This window comes from Naegleria gruberi (genome assembly GCF_000004985.1).
Source record: "Naegleria gruberi genomic scaffold NAEGRscaffold_29, whole genome shotgun sequence".
In the NCBI taxonomy this organism is placed as follows: domain Eukaryota; phylum Heterolobosea; class Eutetramitea; order Acrasida; family Naegleriidae; genus Naegleria; species Naegleria gruberi.
In genome coordinates this window covers 3,124-17,920 of record NW_003163298.1, presented here as the reverse complement: position 1 = coordinate 17,920, position 14,797 = coordinate 3,124, and the positions used below count along the sequence as shown (strand labels likewise).

Below are 14,797 nucleotides of genomic sequence, written 5' to 3'. Positions count from 1 at the left end.
TGTATATTATTCATTTAAAATCCATCAGTTTTCCACACGACATGCTTTTCCTCCTCAATTAAATCAGTCAAGGTACTTTTTTCGTGTGGTTTCTTCACAAGGTTGTACATGTATCCATTATCTGTCCACCAAAATTCTTGATATTCTTCCAATATTCCTGCATGAGTAAGACCTTGCAAAGATTGTCCTATTTTTCCAGAAAGGTTAAAAACAAACTTGGCAACTGGTCGAGGCAGAATAGCCGAAATTTGTGACAATTCCACAATAGTTTCAGATTGAGCATGGTCTATCAGTTTAAAGAAATATTCCAGACGTTTCTCAGAGTTTTCAGAATAATCACAAATAAACTCCTTCACTTTCAAACACTCATTCTTGTCATCAGGCCCAACAATGATATAAGCCTTCAACTCATCATTTTCGTAGAGAGCATACGAATTACATTGATGGGTTTTCGATTCGTGAACAACCCATCGATTCCAATACTCCTCCGATCTAATTTCCACCCCTAAAAATCCAAAATATCTACAATAATTTTCATACAATACATGAAGATTTTCATTCTTGAAATTGGTCACTTCAATTCTCACCACCTTATTTCCCACTTGTGCTGAACATGTTGGCTTACTCAATGCAAATTTCAATTTTGAGAAATGTAAAGGAATGGCACTCCATCCTAGTTTTCCATACAGTTTAGAGGCATCAGTGGAGGCATGTAATGATGATAATATTATTGCATCATTATCATGATTGCTTTTCATCTTGTCCACCTGCAAATTCAACAAGGAAGAAGCAATGCCCCTTCCTCTAAAATCACTTCTCGTACCAACCTCTCCAATTCCCTTACATGAACACATTCCGATGCTCGGCTTTTCTAATTCTTCATCATTATTAATTTCTTCATTATTATTTACTACTTTTTCACCTTGTTTTCCATTTGTTGAGTCAAGTACCTGTATGGATCGATGAAAAACCTTCACTGTACCCACAATTTCATTGTCTAATTTAGCAATCACAATATCGGAAGCTTTTGCCTTGGGATCATTGAGGTGATGAGCAAGGAAATATTCTCTCGTGGCTTTTGGTCGGAAAATCGAGTGGACAAAATCAAGCCACTTGTCCAGATCGGATTCTGTCGATAGGAATGAGAAGGTGATGATTGGAGTTGATTCGGAAGTTTGGCTCTTCATGATTTTTTTAATATTTATTTTTAAATAATTTTTAATAAATGTTGCGTTTACAAAAATATTGATAATATATTTAACAAAATTAGTGCTTGCTCTCGGGATGGTTTCATCATCCAATAGAATCCGAAAAACCAATTTTGATTTTTTTACAACATTTCAAAAAGAAAAATTCATCCTGCCAAACATCAAAAAAATCAAACTCAACAACTGACAACAATAATGCCTTCAAGAATTGCTCCACTCTTCATAGGTCATGGTTCTCCCAACCTCATAGCTCAACCCCTGCACAACATGTCCATATTTCTCTCCACTCTGTCCACACAAATCCATCCAAAAGCCATTGTCATATTCACAGCTCATTGGGAAGAATCCATTGAGAATAGAGGTGTGTCCATTTCATTCCATGAAAATGAATATAAAACAATGCATGACTTTCAAGGATTTTCAAAATTGAGTCATGTTTCGTATCCTGCTAAAGGTTCGCCCGAAACTGCACAATTAGTCGAAACTAAATTGAATCAAAATGGGATAAAAACAAGAAGGGAGTATGATAGAGGACTTGATCATGGGAGTTGGGTTGTTTTGGGACTAATGTTTCCAGATTCTAATATTCCAATAGTTCAATGCTCGATTGACCCAACAAGTTCAGCCGAAACTCATTTCAAAATAGGTAAAGCATTGAAAGAATTGAGTGAAATGGAAATATTAGTAATTGCAAGTGGTGGCACTGTTCACAATCTATTGGAAACCAATTCTAAAAAGAAAAAAACTGAAAGATGGGCCGAAGAATTTGACAATTGGCTAATTGACAAGATTTCACAATGGAATTTGAAAGAACTCTTCTCATACCGTGAGCATGCTCCTCATCATCAATTGGCAATTCCTAGAAGTGAACATTTCCTTCCCCTCTTCATAGTCATGGGAATGGCTCAAGATGAAACAAGTGGAAAGGTTCTCTTTCGTCAATATGACTTTGGCTCACTAAGCTACCTGAGCTTTTCCTTCTAATTCAAAGACAATTCAAACCACTTTGGTTGTATAAAAATTGTATAAAAATTCTCTCAGGTTGTATACGCCTTTTAAGGCAGATTTGCTGTTAGTGGTTTGGCTTACTCAAAAGTCCATTATATACTGCACTGTATCAATGAATGTGCAAGTAATATCTTCGGGAAAGGCTGCGCATTATCGTTCTTAGATAACCGTATCCTTAAATCCAATTCCTTAATTACGATGGAAATCTACTCCTTTTGGGCATTGTAGATTATCTCCATTATTGAATGGCTCTTTCAGTAGCCAACACAACAATAAGGTTCAACCCAACTGATATCTTCCACCTGGAAATCAAGCAAGTGGAAGGAGAAGGAACGACTATAACTTCTCTCATCACTCACACAAAATGAACAAACTCTTCAATCATCATCATCACTCGGTGGAATTTCTCTACCTTTTTATTGTTATATCATTGTTGGGAGTTACATGTTGTTTTGGACAAGGTAGTATATTTCAAGATAATGATCAACCAGATAGATTATCAATGATGAAATTGTATAAGAATAAATTGGATGATCAATTGGATAATATCAGAATTATGAAACAAAATGTGATGGCATTAAGGGATGCAAACGATATCATTACTCCCTATGTTGATAATTTAAATATTGATAAGGTTCAATTACAATCCATCATGGACAAGGCTACTAGCGATTTAATTTCCCTCATCCGACAAGAACAAGATTTATTGATGAAACAACAAATTATCGGATCTTCCATTGCTGTACTTTCTCAGAGAAGAAATGGTGCTGATTTATTAGCAGATCAAACACAATTTAACTATGTACCAGGTACTAAGTGCATTTGTTTTGATCTTAATTCTGGAAAGTCGTGTAAACCTGAGGAAATGGCCTCTGAAAATTTATTCTCAATCAATGAAACTCAATGGTATGATGGATCTATTGTGAAAAGTCTCACCTCTGTTTCGAACTATATCCCAACTACATGTAGAGAGTATTTGACCAATTTTTATGTTGGAAAGACAGGAAATGGATTGTATATTGTAAAACCCTCTGCTGAATTCCCAGCATTTCCAGTGTATTGTGATATGAGTAAGGGAGGATGGATTTATTTGAATGGAATTCAAAATCATGAGACTCCTTTCAAGCAACCAATTACCCCTATCACTCCAGATCTTGTGGAATCAATTGAATTTAGATCATTGATCAAGTTGGCTAATCAAGTCAAGTCAATGGTTGGTGATGAATGTGCAATTTCATATGATCCTGATGATTATCATGAAAGGACAATGAAAAAGTTGTGTACCGTTGATGGATTTTCCACTCCAGGTAAATTTGTCAGTTTCTTCCAATATTTCATCAGATAAACCTTAAGAACATTCTTAATAAAATAATTCAAGCTTTCATTACTTTTCAAATAAATGTATTGTAAACTTTCTCTTGAACGAGGTACACTTGGACTTAATTGATTAGTAGATGATATTGTCATTACAAAATTTAACGGTTAGACTTCCAGTCTGAATGTGTTTGTTGAGAAACAGCTGTTCCATTGTATTAAACTATTTTGTTGATTTTTGATTGGCATAGCTAAAATTTTCTATTCGAAACTTCCAGTTGGGACCCTATTTCGCTTGCACTTCCTTTTCCAAACCTCAGCCAAACTAAACTTGTATTTTCTTCTACTAATTCATCAACTGTGTTACACAGAACCTTTCAAAATGACCTATTCGAAAACAATGTCGCTAGAATAACAAATACTTTCATTTTATCCAGCAGTAAACCACTGCCATTTTTTGCCTACTAGAACGAAACATCAAAAAAAACAAACACAGCCATGAATAAACAATTCACAGTTAAATTATCTGTTCTGCTGTTGCTGTCAGTAATTTGTAAGTTTTCATTTGCTTTGACAATTGACACTGTTCTCATTAGACATGTTTTCTCAACATGCAACATGCCTCCAATCGGCTTATCCCTTTGGAAGCGTTTACAGACCATTCTCTGCAAGCTCTCCTTGGAATAGTCGTCCAGTCAACCCAGTTTTAGACGATACCAAAACTATTCCAATATCAACAATGAACTTTGTCCCAACAGTCGCCGAAGGAATTTTTTCTACTGGAGTTTTCGTTTCCTCAAAAACTGATTCTCCACTTACAGTTTATGGTTCATCTAGTTCGGGAATTGGCGTACCAGATATTGGTGGATTTGCTCCAAATATTACAATTCCAAGATGGCCAGCCAATACTTTACCAGCTAGCGGAAGTGATGGTAAGTTTATTTTCATTCTTGTCAAAGTAATGAGTTTTTTTTGACATGTGTCAAATTTGGTATTTTTGGAAATAGGTCACTGTGAAATTTTTGATCCAATTTCAAACGTTATTCACTCATTCTGGCAATTAGTCAAAGTAAATGGAACATGGTGTACTACTCTCTATTCATGGACAGCTCTCGATGGTTCTGGATGGGGAAATCCAGCTCAATTCTATCAAGGAGCCAGAGCCACAGGGGTTGCAAGTTCTGCAGGATTGATTAGAAAACATGAAGTGGATGATGGCGATTCTCAATATAGACATGCATTGACTCTTTCCATGACTCACAATGGTTTGTCCAATAATCCACCTTACGTTTGGCCAGCCACTGTATCTGACATTGATTATCAAAGCAATTATGGATCTATTCCAGAAGGTAGTTTATTGATGCTTCCTTCCACATTTAACGTTTCTGCCCAACTTACTATTCCAAAATTGAGAAAAATTGCAGAAACTTTGAAAACTTACGGTGCCTATGTCACTGATCGTAATACTGGCACACCTTATGCCATTTTCGTTGAAATTGGAAGTAATTACACATTGCATCCAAATGGTTGGAGTAATCAAGCTGCATACGAATTGCAACTCATTAGAGCTGCTCTCAGACCTCTCAAATCTTGTTCAGGATATTTGAATGGTGAGGACAAGTTGATTGATTTTAATAGAAATCAGAATTTACTTTCCATGAGAGGTCCTTGGTTAGTTGGTTCTGGAGGACCTGCTGGATATTTCGATACATGGAGACAAGCAGTAGTCTTTTCAAACAGAACTGTGAGAACAGTTCAGAATAATGGAAATGGAAATGGATATACACCAGTTTCATGGGCCAAAACAGTTGCTGGTCAATTGTATAATATTACAGCTGTTACTACTGGAGGAGGACAGTTTAGATTGTATTTGAATTTGGCTTGTAGAAATCTTTCAAATATTGATACTGGAAATTTGAATAATGGACAAAGTTACGTATTTGCTTGGCCATCTTCTTATTGTTGGGGAAGTATTTCAGCAATTAGTGGAGTCAATCAGGAATCAACTGTTTCAGTTCAAATGTTAAAGGTTGAAGTGCCTAGCCCAGTTACTTCTTCACCAAAACCAGCAGTTTCTTCTCATTCCAATTCAAACACAAACTCAAATTCCACTACTACTCCTGATGCTATTACTTCAAGAAATGTCAATGATGCTCAATTGGTTCGTCTTCCAAACGTTTTAATTGTTTTAGTTTTGATCATCTTGTCCTTCCTTTATTTGTAACAAAATAAATATGGTATTGGTCAGCTATTGCTTTTTAGCAATTAGATATTTCATGTTATTTAAATATTGCAAATATCTTGATTTTTAATAAAGCCAATATTTTACATATGAACTAAAGGTAGCAGCAACATAAGTATTCAATCCATTTCTATTATTGATTTGGCACAAATAGTTCAGAACAGGATCCATGGTTGGATCATCAGCTCCCACACTACATCTCAACCCAAAACCAGCCTTGACAGTATTGAAACTTCCCTTAAAATCTTTCAATAAGTTGGATGAAATGACACTTGTCAATCTTATTGGTTTTTGTGTATAAGTTGTCAAATCAGCAGAGAGAAGATTACTAGCACTAGGGAGAGGAATAGAGCTAAGGAGAGATTCCAAGTACAAAATTTCATTCAATAGAGTCCAACCTCCATCATTCATATTACAATACACAGTAATCTCTCTATCCTTTGGCTTTACAACATACAATCCATTGCCAGATAATGCAGTGTTATAGAGTGATATCCTACTTTTTTATGTTGTTGTGTAGTCGGAATGTTTTTGAATATACGAAGTGTAATTGGATATTCGGAATGTTTTTGAATATGCGAGATGTTGCTGTGTGTTCAGATTAGAATGATGTTATTTTTTTTTAAATTGGTGGTTTATTCTAAACTATTTGTGTATCCATGCGAAATCTTTGTACTCCTTATTTAACGGTATTTTTTAAGTAATGGAGCCTGTGACTTTAAAGAGATCCAATTAATGTAATAAAGAGCTGATTTTTCCTGATCAACATATTTGCGTTAATTGGCTTCATAATCTATCTGATTGATTCATAAAAACCTCAATTTAAATAACTAATGGACAATGAATTAAAGAGTGAAAAAACCCCGCCAAAAAAATAACATAAAAAACTGGGATCGAGAAGCTCAGTTTACATCATCGTAATGAGAGCATGGTATAGGTTAATATTTCACAGATATAATCAAATATATGTAATAAAAACATTATGAAACATTCACATATTGAAACATTATAGTAAAAAGAGCGGAACCTTATCTATTATTTAGGTCAAGTTTCTTTTTCTTTTTCTAGGCAAATTTGTTAAACTCGGAGCCCATGCTTTTAAAGTCATCCAAAAAATGATTAAAAGCTTTGAAGATCACACAATTCATAAAATGTTTAGTATTGCTCCATATTACAGAATTTCTAACAATGAAAATGGTCTGGTTATGAAATAATGCTGTTCTATTAAAAGAATGAAATATTACCTGGAAAAAATAAGTATTAAAAAAAATTCATTCAAGCGCTGATTTCTATCTCCACAACAAAAAGGACTGAATCTGTGATTATTTCATGGTATATTGAAATCACTGTTTACATATATTAATTAAAGTCTCATGTGGTGAGGTGTCGTAAAACAAAAATTAAAGACCGAGTCCAACAAACACATAATTTTTGAATCAATTTTTGACTTATTAAAAACTTTGACTTATGTTTTCTAAGGTTCCTAATAACATAAACCAGTTATTTCATGCTACCATCGTTGTAGGTAAAGAAAAAGGTGTTGACTATTGGGGAAATCTGAATAGACGTTCATTCAGAAGCTTTTAGCATTCATTTATTATCTTTGTTCCATCATTCAGAATCTTTATTCAGGCCATTGGTTTCATGCAAAATACATTCTGAATTTCAGAATCTTTTCTTCCATTCTAAAGTCTTGTTTTTCGTTTAAAATGGAGTGCGCACATTTATTATGCTGTTGAATATGCGAAATGTTGCTGAATATTCGAAATGAATTAATACACACAAAAAAAAAGCTGAAATTCATAATGTTTGATGTACCACATTAACATGCCGCACATCTCTCTATAATTAAGATAATATTCTCTACATGTTTTTGGAACACTATTGGTACCAGTCAGTCTATTCTTACCATTTGAATACATAATGTATCCAGTGAACTCTGTTTGACTACAATTACCACCAAAGAAGCCCTTTCTACAATTACAAATGTCAGATGAAACACAAACTCCATTTCCTGAACAAACGGAAGAGTCAGAGGAGATTATTCCATAACATTTATAATATGTACATTCAATTCCTGAGTATCCCTTATCACATTGACAAGTGTCGACATCAGTACATTTACCATTTCCTCCACAAACCACTTGAACACCATCTTTGTATTTTCCAAAACATGTTGGAATTTCGCAGTTTTGTCCAAGTCTATTTTCGCAATAACTATCAATTAATTGAACTTCATTGGTCAATGTATTGATAAGAGTGGCAATATTGAAAATTTTGGTCTTTCTTGCTTGAATGGCCGATTGGGAAATTTGCATCTTTTCCTCAATTTCTAACATTTCTTCCATTTCCAAATAATTTGTTGCTAGTTTTGATAGTTCATCAATACGCTTAGCTCTTTGTGCAGAGAGAGTTTTCTTATTGTCCTTGAGAACATTTGGCAGAATTTTGGAAAAGTAATCGGTTGGGGAAGGAAGTTTTTGGCAACTAATTATGTTATTACAAAATAATAAGGTTAATAGAACAATGAGGCTGAGGAGAGCTAGTGTGAGTTGTATTCCTTTTCCTCTATTGTTATTACCGATATTTGATGTATTCATATTCCTTAATGATGATAATGATGAAGTGAAATTGATGCGTAGTGGTGTCCAAATCATTGTTTAACAATAGTCTTTTTTATGATTTGATGCTAGGACGAAGACAATCTCCGCGTTGATCAATATTATCATTGTTGCTAAGCAAAGATATTGTTGTGTAACAGTTCAGTTAAGGATGCATCTCTACAAATTCGTATTGAACACTACAGTCCAGTAATGAATGGACAGAATGGGTGTTTTGATCCTTTGGGAATGGACTTATTTTGGTGCATGATTACAGTATGATAATACAGCGAAAGGACTTTGTATCAAAGTTGCTTTTTGGTTTATTGATAGTATACAGGAATGAATGATTCAGTCAATGGGTAGACTAATCCCATTAGATTACCAGTAACTGAAGGTGTTGTGAAACCAACCATTAAGTGTGCAGCATCATTTCTACCCTTTGCATATACTTGTCCATTAGCAAAGAGGACAAACACATTATTTTCATTGACTTCACAATCAACAAATTGCTTTCCCTTGAATGCTTGTGGTTGATAAGGATAGTCAAAATTGTCTCCATTCAGAGCTCCCAAAACATATACCTCATTATTTGCAGAACTAACCAAAAAGACAATGTCTGTTGCAGGAGAGGTGCAAATCTTTGAGACTGAAAAATAGCTGGAGAAGGTTGTTCTACCAATCTTGGCATTTGATTCGGTAGCAACTCTTGCCAACAATGTACCAGTTGATCCCCATGAGTGAACCTTACCTGTAGCACCAACAGCATACAGAGTTTTCAAGGCTCCATAAATTTGAGAGAAAATCTCACCTGAAGACGATGCTTGCGTCTTGGCCACGACCCAACTTGTAGACGCAATATCCAAAGTCAATGGAATATTTGTTGGAGCAATTGAACCATCTCCAAATTGACCACTAAATAAATGATTAAAATCATACTGAAAAAGAAGTACTTACCCGTTGTTATCACCTGTGCAATAAATATTGGTTGCATTGTCTCTGTCAATAACACAGATAGCAGCACCATTTCTAAGAATTCCTCCAGCAATAGCAGAATAAGCCGGAACAGCTGTTTGAGATACAGCCAAGTCAGATGCGAATTTTTCAACACCATTAATTTGAATCTTTAACTTTCTGACCTTGTTTGAATTGTACGTTGATCTAATTGACCAACCACTATTACCGTCGAAAACCCACACACCCATAAAGTAAAGCTCCCCTTCCATTGAAAGCATGAAACAATCAAAGGTTCCATACTGACCGTAGTTGTTATCAATTGATTGATCACAAACAATTTTCTTTGACATAACGGCCTTACCAATAAGTCCAAAATCAAGTTTTCTCAATACATATGAAGAACCAGCTGATGCCTGTGGACCACAAGAACAGATTGAACCAATGGTGCCATCATTTCCTCCCCAATGCCATACGTCTCCCTTAGAGGTTACCGCATAAAAGTATGATCTTCCTCCATAAACTTGAGTTACAACATCACCTCCCAAAGGAGACATGTCAACAGCAGTTGGATAAGTTTGAATATATGAACCAGAAACGTATCCAGGTCTTCCATTTAGAAGAGCAGAATTGATTGCGCCATAATAAAATAAACTTCCATTTGGTGCAATGTATGTTGTTCCATATATGTTTGAAGCAATTCTCTTTAGCATTGGATTATATCCAGACATGGATATATTGACAGTAATAACTTCAAGACTTCTTTGAACAACTGCCATTTTCAATAACACAGATCTTTCATGTCTTTCCAATTCTTGATATTGATCAGAAACTTCTGCTCCAAGGGAATCCACATCCAAAGATGATACACCATTGACAGAAATGGAATTTGATGAAATAATTCCAGTTGCTTCCTTCAATCCTGACAAGGTATATTTTGCCAATCTAACATCCGTTAATTGTTTTTGCAAAGCTGCAAGTTGTGATTGAATGGCCTGCTTACTAACAATTAATTCAGTAGGTGAGGCGGCCATCACTAGAGAGGCACAACATCCCACCACCATTGCAATCCACATGGCCACTATTGTGTACGAGACGACATGTGATTCATTCCTATTGGAGAACATCTTTTGGTTTTTTTTAATGATATAAAGCTGATGAATAAGCAAGCCATTCGAGAGGAGAAGGAAAAAAGAACCACTGATGAGGAAGATCAAGATGCGTTGTTGCATGTTGAAAGATTGCCAACGCGCGTGCATATTAAGGATAATGAGGCTATTTGGTGTTGACACAAAAAGCCATGCTGTTTCGCTCAAGGTAATCATTCCAGTAAATAATATTTCCTTAATAGTGATCCAGCTGTATACGAGAGTACAAACAACAACGGTTGCCCTATTGAAGTGGAAGATTGTGCAATAGTTGCAGCACAGCACAGCACACAACAAAGCCATTCAGTGTGTTATCTGGGAAGCCCTTGTTGAAGATTTCACTTGCACTAATAACCACTATGATATGATGCGTCTTTCCAAAAGAAGAGGCCAAATCTTGAGCGTTTGTTTGTGCCTCTCATCTCCTCCCCAATCCTTTATATTCCATCATCCCTAAAAAAATTACTGACCATATATCATCATCACAATGAAAAGAGTACAAGTGGTGAGCATGTTGATTGCTGTCTTAATATGTACAATATTGGTATTTGTTGAAGGTGCCGATCCTGTCAATTTGGTTTTTTCAAAGAATCAACAATTGCAAGTGGAGGAATTGTTCAAAAAGAGGGATTTAATCTCAACCTATTTGGACACTATTAATTCAGATCTTGCAGAAGCTATTACATCGAGGGATTTGGCCTCTCAACTCTCCTTTGCACAAGATGCTGCTGGAAAGGACTTTATCACAAAAATTGATGGAGTGACTGCTCAGGATGTGGATCAATTTGCATCATCCTTCAGTCTTCAATATCAAGAAATGGTAAATTACACCAACACTTTACAATTGAAAAAGAAGATTATTCTAGAATCTATCAAGGTACTTGATACTCAAATTATTGCACAATACAATAATGGAATAAGAATGAATAGATTTGCCTCCACTGAAATGGGAACTGTTGCTTTATTGGCCAACAATACTTTATTATTTATTGGAAAATTTGAAACTACATACAGAAATGCTGGTTTTAATTCTGCCGACTTGACTGCAAGAGTTATTAAAACAGTGGGATTTGTTGACATGTCTCCAATTGCTGGAAAGACAGTTGTGGATGTACAAGCTGTGGCTACCTATAACTTTGTAATTTTAACTTCTGATGGACAAGTTTGGGGCTGGGGATATAATTACGATAACACTCTTGGAGCAAATGTGGCTGGTACAATCAATATTATGAAAAACCCAGATTTTGGTGCTGTTATTCCTTCTCCAGTTATTAAGAAAATTAAGTGTAATGATAATTTCTATGGATGCTATATGATTACAACTGATGGTAGATTATTATTTATGGGAGCTTTTGAATATACTGCCATAGTTGAGCATTGGACTAGACCAAGAGTATTGTCTACAATTGTAGATGGGTTGAACCATGGTGTTGTGGATGTAGCTATTGCAACATTGACCTCAGTTCCAAAATCTATTTGTTTCATTTCTAATATTAATAGCTTGATTTACTGTACAGGTGATAACTCTCTTGGTCAATTAGGAGATTTAACAACAACATCAAGAATCCCAGGTGCTTCAACAGGAACTGGATCTCCAGTATTCACTTGGAAACAAGTTTCATCAGATGTTAAATTTGTTAAAATTCTTGGAGGATCTCAATATTTCATGGCATTGTCAACTGAAGGAAAACTCTACTCATGGGGAACTGGTGATTTTAGATTGGGAAGAGAATCTAAAATAGTTCCTTACCATATGCCAGCAAAAGTTCCAACTCCATTCATGATTAGAAATGTTTGCCTCTCTCCAAGTAAAACCACAACCTATGTCACTGACTTTAAGGATAATGTATATGTCATTGGATCCTACTATGGTGAAGATCTTACTCAATTCTATAAGGTTGCTGTATTGGGAGATCGAACTTTTCCAGAAATTATTTGTGGAGATTCTGGAACTTTCCTCATTCCATCATCAAGTACTTCCTCTATTTGGGCTACAGGCAAAAACACCAATTATCAATTGGGTGTTGATGCAGCAAATACATACAATTACTTTTTCGAAGCATCAAATGTTCCTAAACCCTATAATGTTTAATTAAAAACCAAAGTAAATATCAATCCAATATTAAAATTGGTTAAATTTGTCATCCCAGTCATGTTTGATTCTATTAAATTATTTAGAAATTTATCAAGTCTTCTACAACAACTTATTGTTGATAATACCACAAGGATGATCATTAATATTTTCATCAGGTTATTATTATAATAGATAGTATCAATAGAGTAAAATTCGTTGAAAACAAGATTATCACTCCCTTTCACTGTCTACACAATCTTCCATAACTCCATAATGTTTGCTCTCTTTAAAGTAGAAATGAATACGGAAGGAAAATAGAAAAACATCCATTTCCATGTGAATACTTTCATCTCGATGATGATTTTGTTGATGATTTTGTTGATGAGACCGATGTTGTGATGACAATTTTTAATCCTATTGTGGCTCTCTTAAGTAAGCTCATTCAATGAAATTAATGCTCATCTAGATTATTACTTGGCTTTCTCAATTTTTTCATCTTTAATTCTTTACATCAAAATATTTGATGACTTTTTGATATGGAAAGAAAAGTGATGAGTGAAATTTGATGATTTTAAAAAAATATTAAACAAGAAAAATTTCATCAAATTCGCAACGTGTTTCATCATGGATGATTTTCAAAAACAATTCTTCATCACTTCCAAAACCATTTTCAACACAACATGATACGATCATTTGGAATGTATAGAAATTAATTTTATTAAATTTCAACATGAATTTCAAATTTTAAAAGGCAATGATTAAATTGATGGCGAGTCTTGTTCAATTGGAGAAGTAAAACTCACTTTATTGGATGATAATCATCAGAAATATAACAAGAAAATGGATGCCATTCTTTTACTTGAAATAGAATTTCATCAATTTATTAATTTTAATATTTTCATCATGAAAAACATCAGACAAGACAATAAGAACACGATAGGAATGTTCTAAATGTTCATTAACATCACCTCAGAAAGTTTCAAAACTTTCCATCAAGCACATGTAGAGTTGGAGAAGATAAAGTAAAATTTAATTTCATCAAAGTGAAAAACACCATTTGGTAAATTTGTTCAATTTCAAGAGGCACAAGATTTGTTATTGTACCACATCATAAAGAATGTTTTGCCAATGTTTTTCGATTATTTTCCAGAGATGATAAAGTTGAATTTTCACATGCTTCCAAACATTATTCATTCATTATTTACTTGATAAATCTTCATCAGGACAATAATAAATACATCACTTGGATGTTATCTAACATTACTATTCATCTCATTGTTTCACTCCAAAAGTTTTCCAAGATATCCAACAATTCTCCCAACAACCAAATTTTACCATCATATTTCCAGCAAAGAGTTGTATGAATTTGATTTGTCTTTCACATTTTGATAAGATGCATGGCTACGGCCGCATTGTCGAGCCACATCAGTACTGAGGTTGGAGACAACTTGGGAACCTGTGGTGCTGTAGTCTTTTTTTAATCTAAGCAATATGTGAAACTCAACTTGGACAGAGAAATTTCATTTTTTTATATATTGCCGAATGTTTATTGATCAACCACAAGTTTCTCTTTCTAAATAGATCAAATTCAAAAGTGATAAATAGATGGTGATCAATGACTTTATTTTGAACAACAAACTTACTGAACCAACAATCAATAGATTCGTTGCCTTCACTGTTCATACAGTCAAAGACTGTAGCGGGATTGTCGCCATATTCCTGGCAGGCTTCCCGTCTTAATTGTTTTACAAATGAAATAACAAACTTAATTTTATGGAGACTCACAACTTTATTCTAATGTTAAATAATTATTAAAAGCAAAATTGATTCAAAAATTTAGACTTTTTAAAGAAATTGATTTCTGTTTCAATTATTTACGCTTGTAAATATCAACTTTCTTATTCTTCTTGTCACCTCTTCTATTCTTTCTATTCTTCTTTCTGTAAGTGTCAATTCTTCTCTTATTAAATCTTCTCTTCTTTCCATAAACATCAATCTTCTTTCTGATAATTCTCTTCTTTCCAAATCTCTTCCATCCTCTTCTCTTTCTTCCATAGGTGTCAATGTACTTGCTGAGCTTTCTATATGATTTTTTGTAAAATGACTTAGATAGAATGTAGTGAAGGGATGGAAAATCCTCGATCCAAATCCCTTGTGTGTGGGTTTGGGTTTGGGTTTGGGTATGGCGAAAACCCATTACCATTTTATTAATGGCCAATATTTAAATCTTGGATCTTATATATGTTAAT

The 14,797-nt window shown here is 34.4% G+C and overlaps 8 protein-coding genes across 8 annotated transcripts; 4 read left to right on the top strand and 4 right to left on the bottom strand.

Moving 5' to 3' along the window:
* Window positions 1-14: 14 nt before the first annotated feature.
* Window positions 15-1,187, bottom strand: NAEGRDRAFT_68487 (GCN5-related N-acetyltransferase; the record flags this gene model as incomplete). The annotated part of the gene is made up of 1 exon (XM_002676118.1): window positions 15-1,187. One exon carries the CDS (start codon window positions 1,185-1,187, stop codon window positions 15-17), a length of 1,173 nt encoding a protein of 390 aa, XP_002676164.1.
* Window positions 1,188-1,403: 216 nt separating this feature from the next.
* Window positions 1,404-2,192, top strand: NAEGRDRAFT_68486 (uncharacterized protein; the record flags this gene model as incomplete). Its single annotated transcript, XM_002676194.1, has 1 exon — window positions 1,404-2,192. The coding sequence occupies one exon, from the start codon at window positions 1,404-1,406 to the stop codon at window positions 2,190-2,192; it is 789 nt and encodes a 262-aa protein (XP_002676240.1).
* Window positions 2,193-2,580: 388 nt separating this feature from the next.
* NAEGRDRAFT_68485 (uncharacterized protein) lies at window positions 2,581-3,561 on the top strand (the record flags this gene model as incomplete). Its single annotated transcript, XM_002676193.1, has 1 exon — window positions 2,581-3,561. One exon carries the CDS (start codon window positions 2,581-2,583, stop codon window positions 3,559-3,561), a length of 981 nt encoding a protein of 326 aa, XP_002676239.1.
* Window positions 3,562-4,128: 567 nt separating this feature from the next.
* On the top strand, window positions 4,129-5,754 carry NAEGRDRAFT_68484 (uncharacterized protein; the record flags this gene model as incomplete). Its single annotated transcript, XM_002676192.1, has 2 exons — window positions 4,129-4,462; window positions 4,538-5,754. 2 exons carry the CDS (start codon window positions 4,129-4,131, stop codon window positions 5,752-5,754), a joined length of 1,551 nt encoding a protein of 516 aa, XP_002676238.1.
* An 84-nt stretch (window positions 5,755-5,838) lies between these two features.
* On the bottom strand, window positions 5,839-6,183 carry NAEGRDRAFT_68483 (uncharacterized protein; the record flags this gene model as incomplete). Its single annotated transcript, XM_002676117.1, has 1 exon — window positions 5,839-6,183. One exon carries the CDS (start codon window positions 6,181-6,183, stop codon window positions 5,839-5,841), a length of 345 nt encoding a protein of 114 aa, XP_002676163.1.
* A 1,382-nt stretch (window positions 6,184-7,565) lies between these two features.
* On the bottom strand, window positions 7,566-10,453 carry NAEGRDRAFT_80027 (uncharacterized protein; the record flags this gene model as incomplete). The annotated part of the gene is made up of 2 exons (XM_002676116.1): window positions 7,566-9,287; window positions 9,330-10,453. 2 exons carry the CDS (start codon window positions 10,451-10,453, stop codon window positions 8,696-8,698), a joined length of 1,716 nt encoding a protein of 571 aa, XP_002676162.1. The 3' UTR covers window positions 7,566-8,695.
* Window positions 10,454-10,961: 508 nt separating this feature from the next.
* NAEGRDRAFT_68480 (uncharacterized protein) lies at window positions 10,962-12,566 on the top strand (the record flags this gene model as incomplete). The annotated part of the gene is made up of 1 exon (XM_002676191.1): window positions 10,962-12,566. The coding sequence occupies one exon, from the start codon at window positions 10,962-10,964 to the stop codon at window positions 12,564-12,566; it is 1,605 nt and encodes a 534-aa protein (XP_002676237.1).
* A 1,852-nt stretch (window positions 12,567-14,418) lies between these two features.
* Window positions 14,419-14,751, bottom strand: NAEGRDRAFT_68479 (uncharacterized protein; the record flags this gene model as incomplete). The annotated part of the gene is made up of 1 exon (XM_002676115.1): window positions 14,419-14,751. One exon carries the CDS (start codon window positions 14,749-14,751, stop codon window positions 14,419-14,421), a length of 333 nt encoding a protein of 110 aa, XP_002676161.1.
* Window positions 14,752-14,797: the final 46 nt, after the last annotated feature.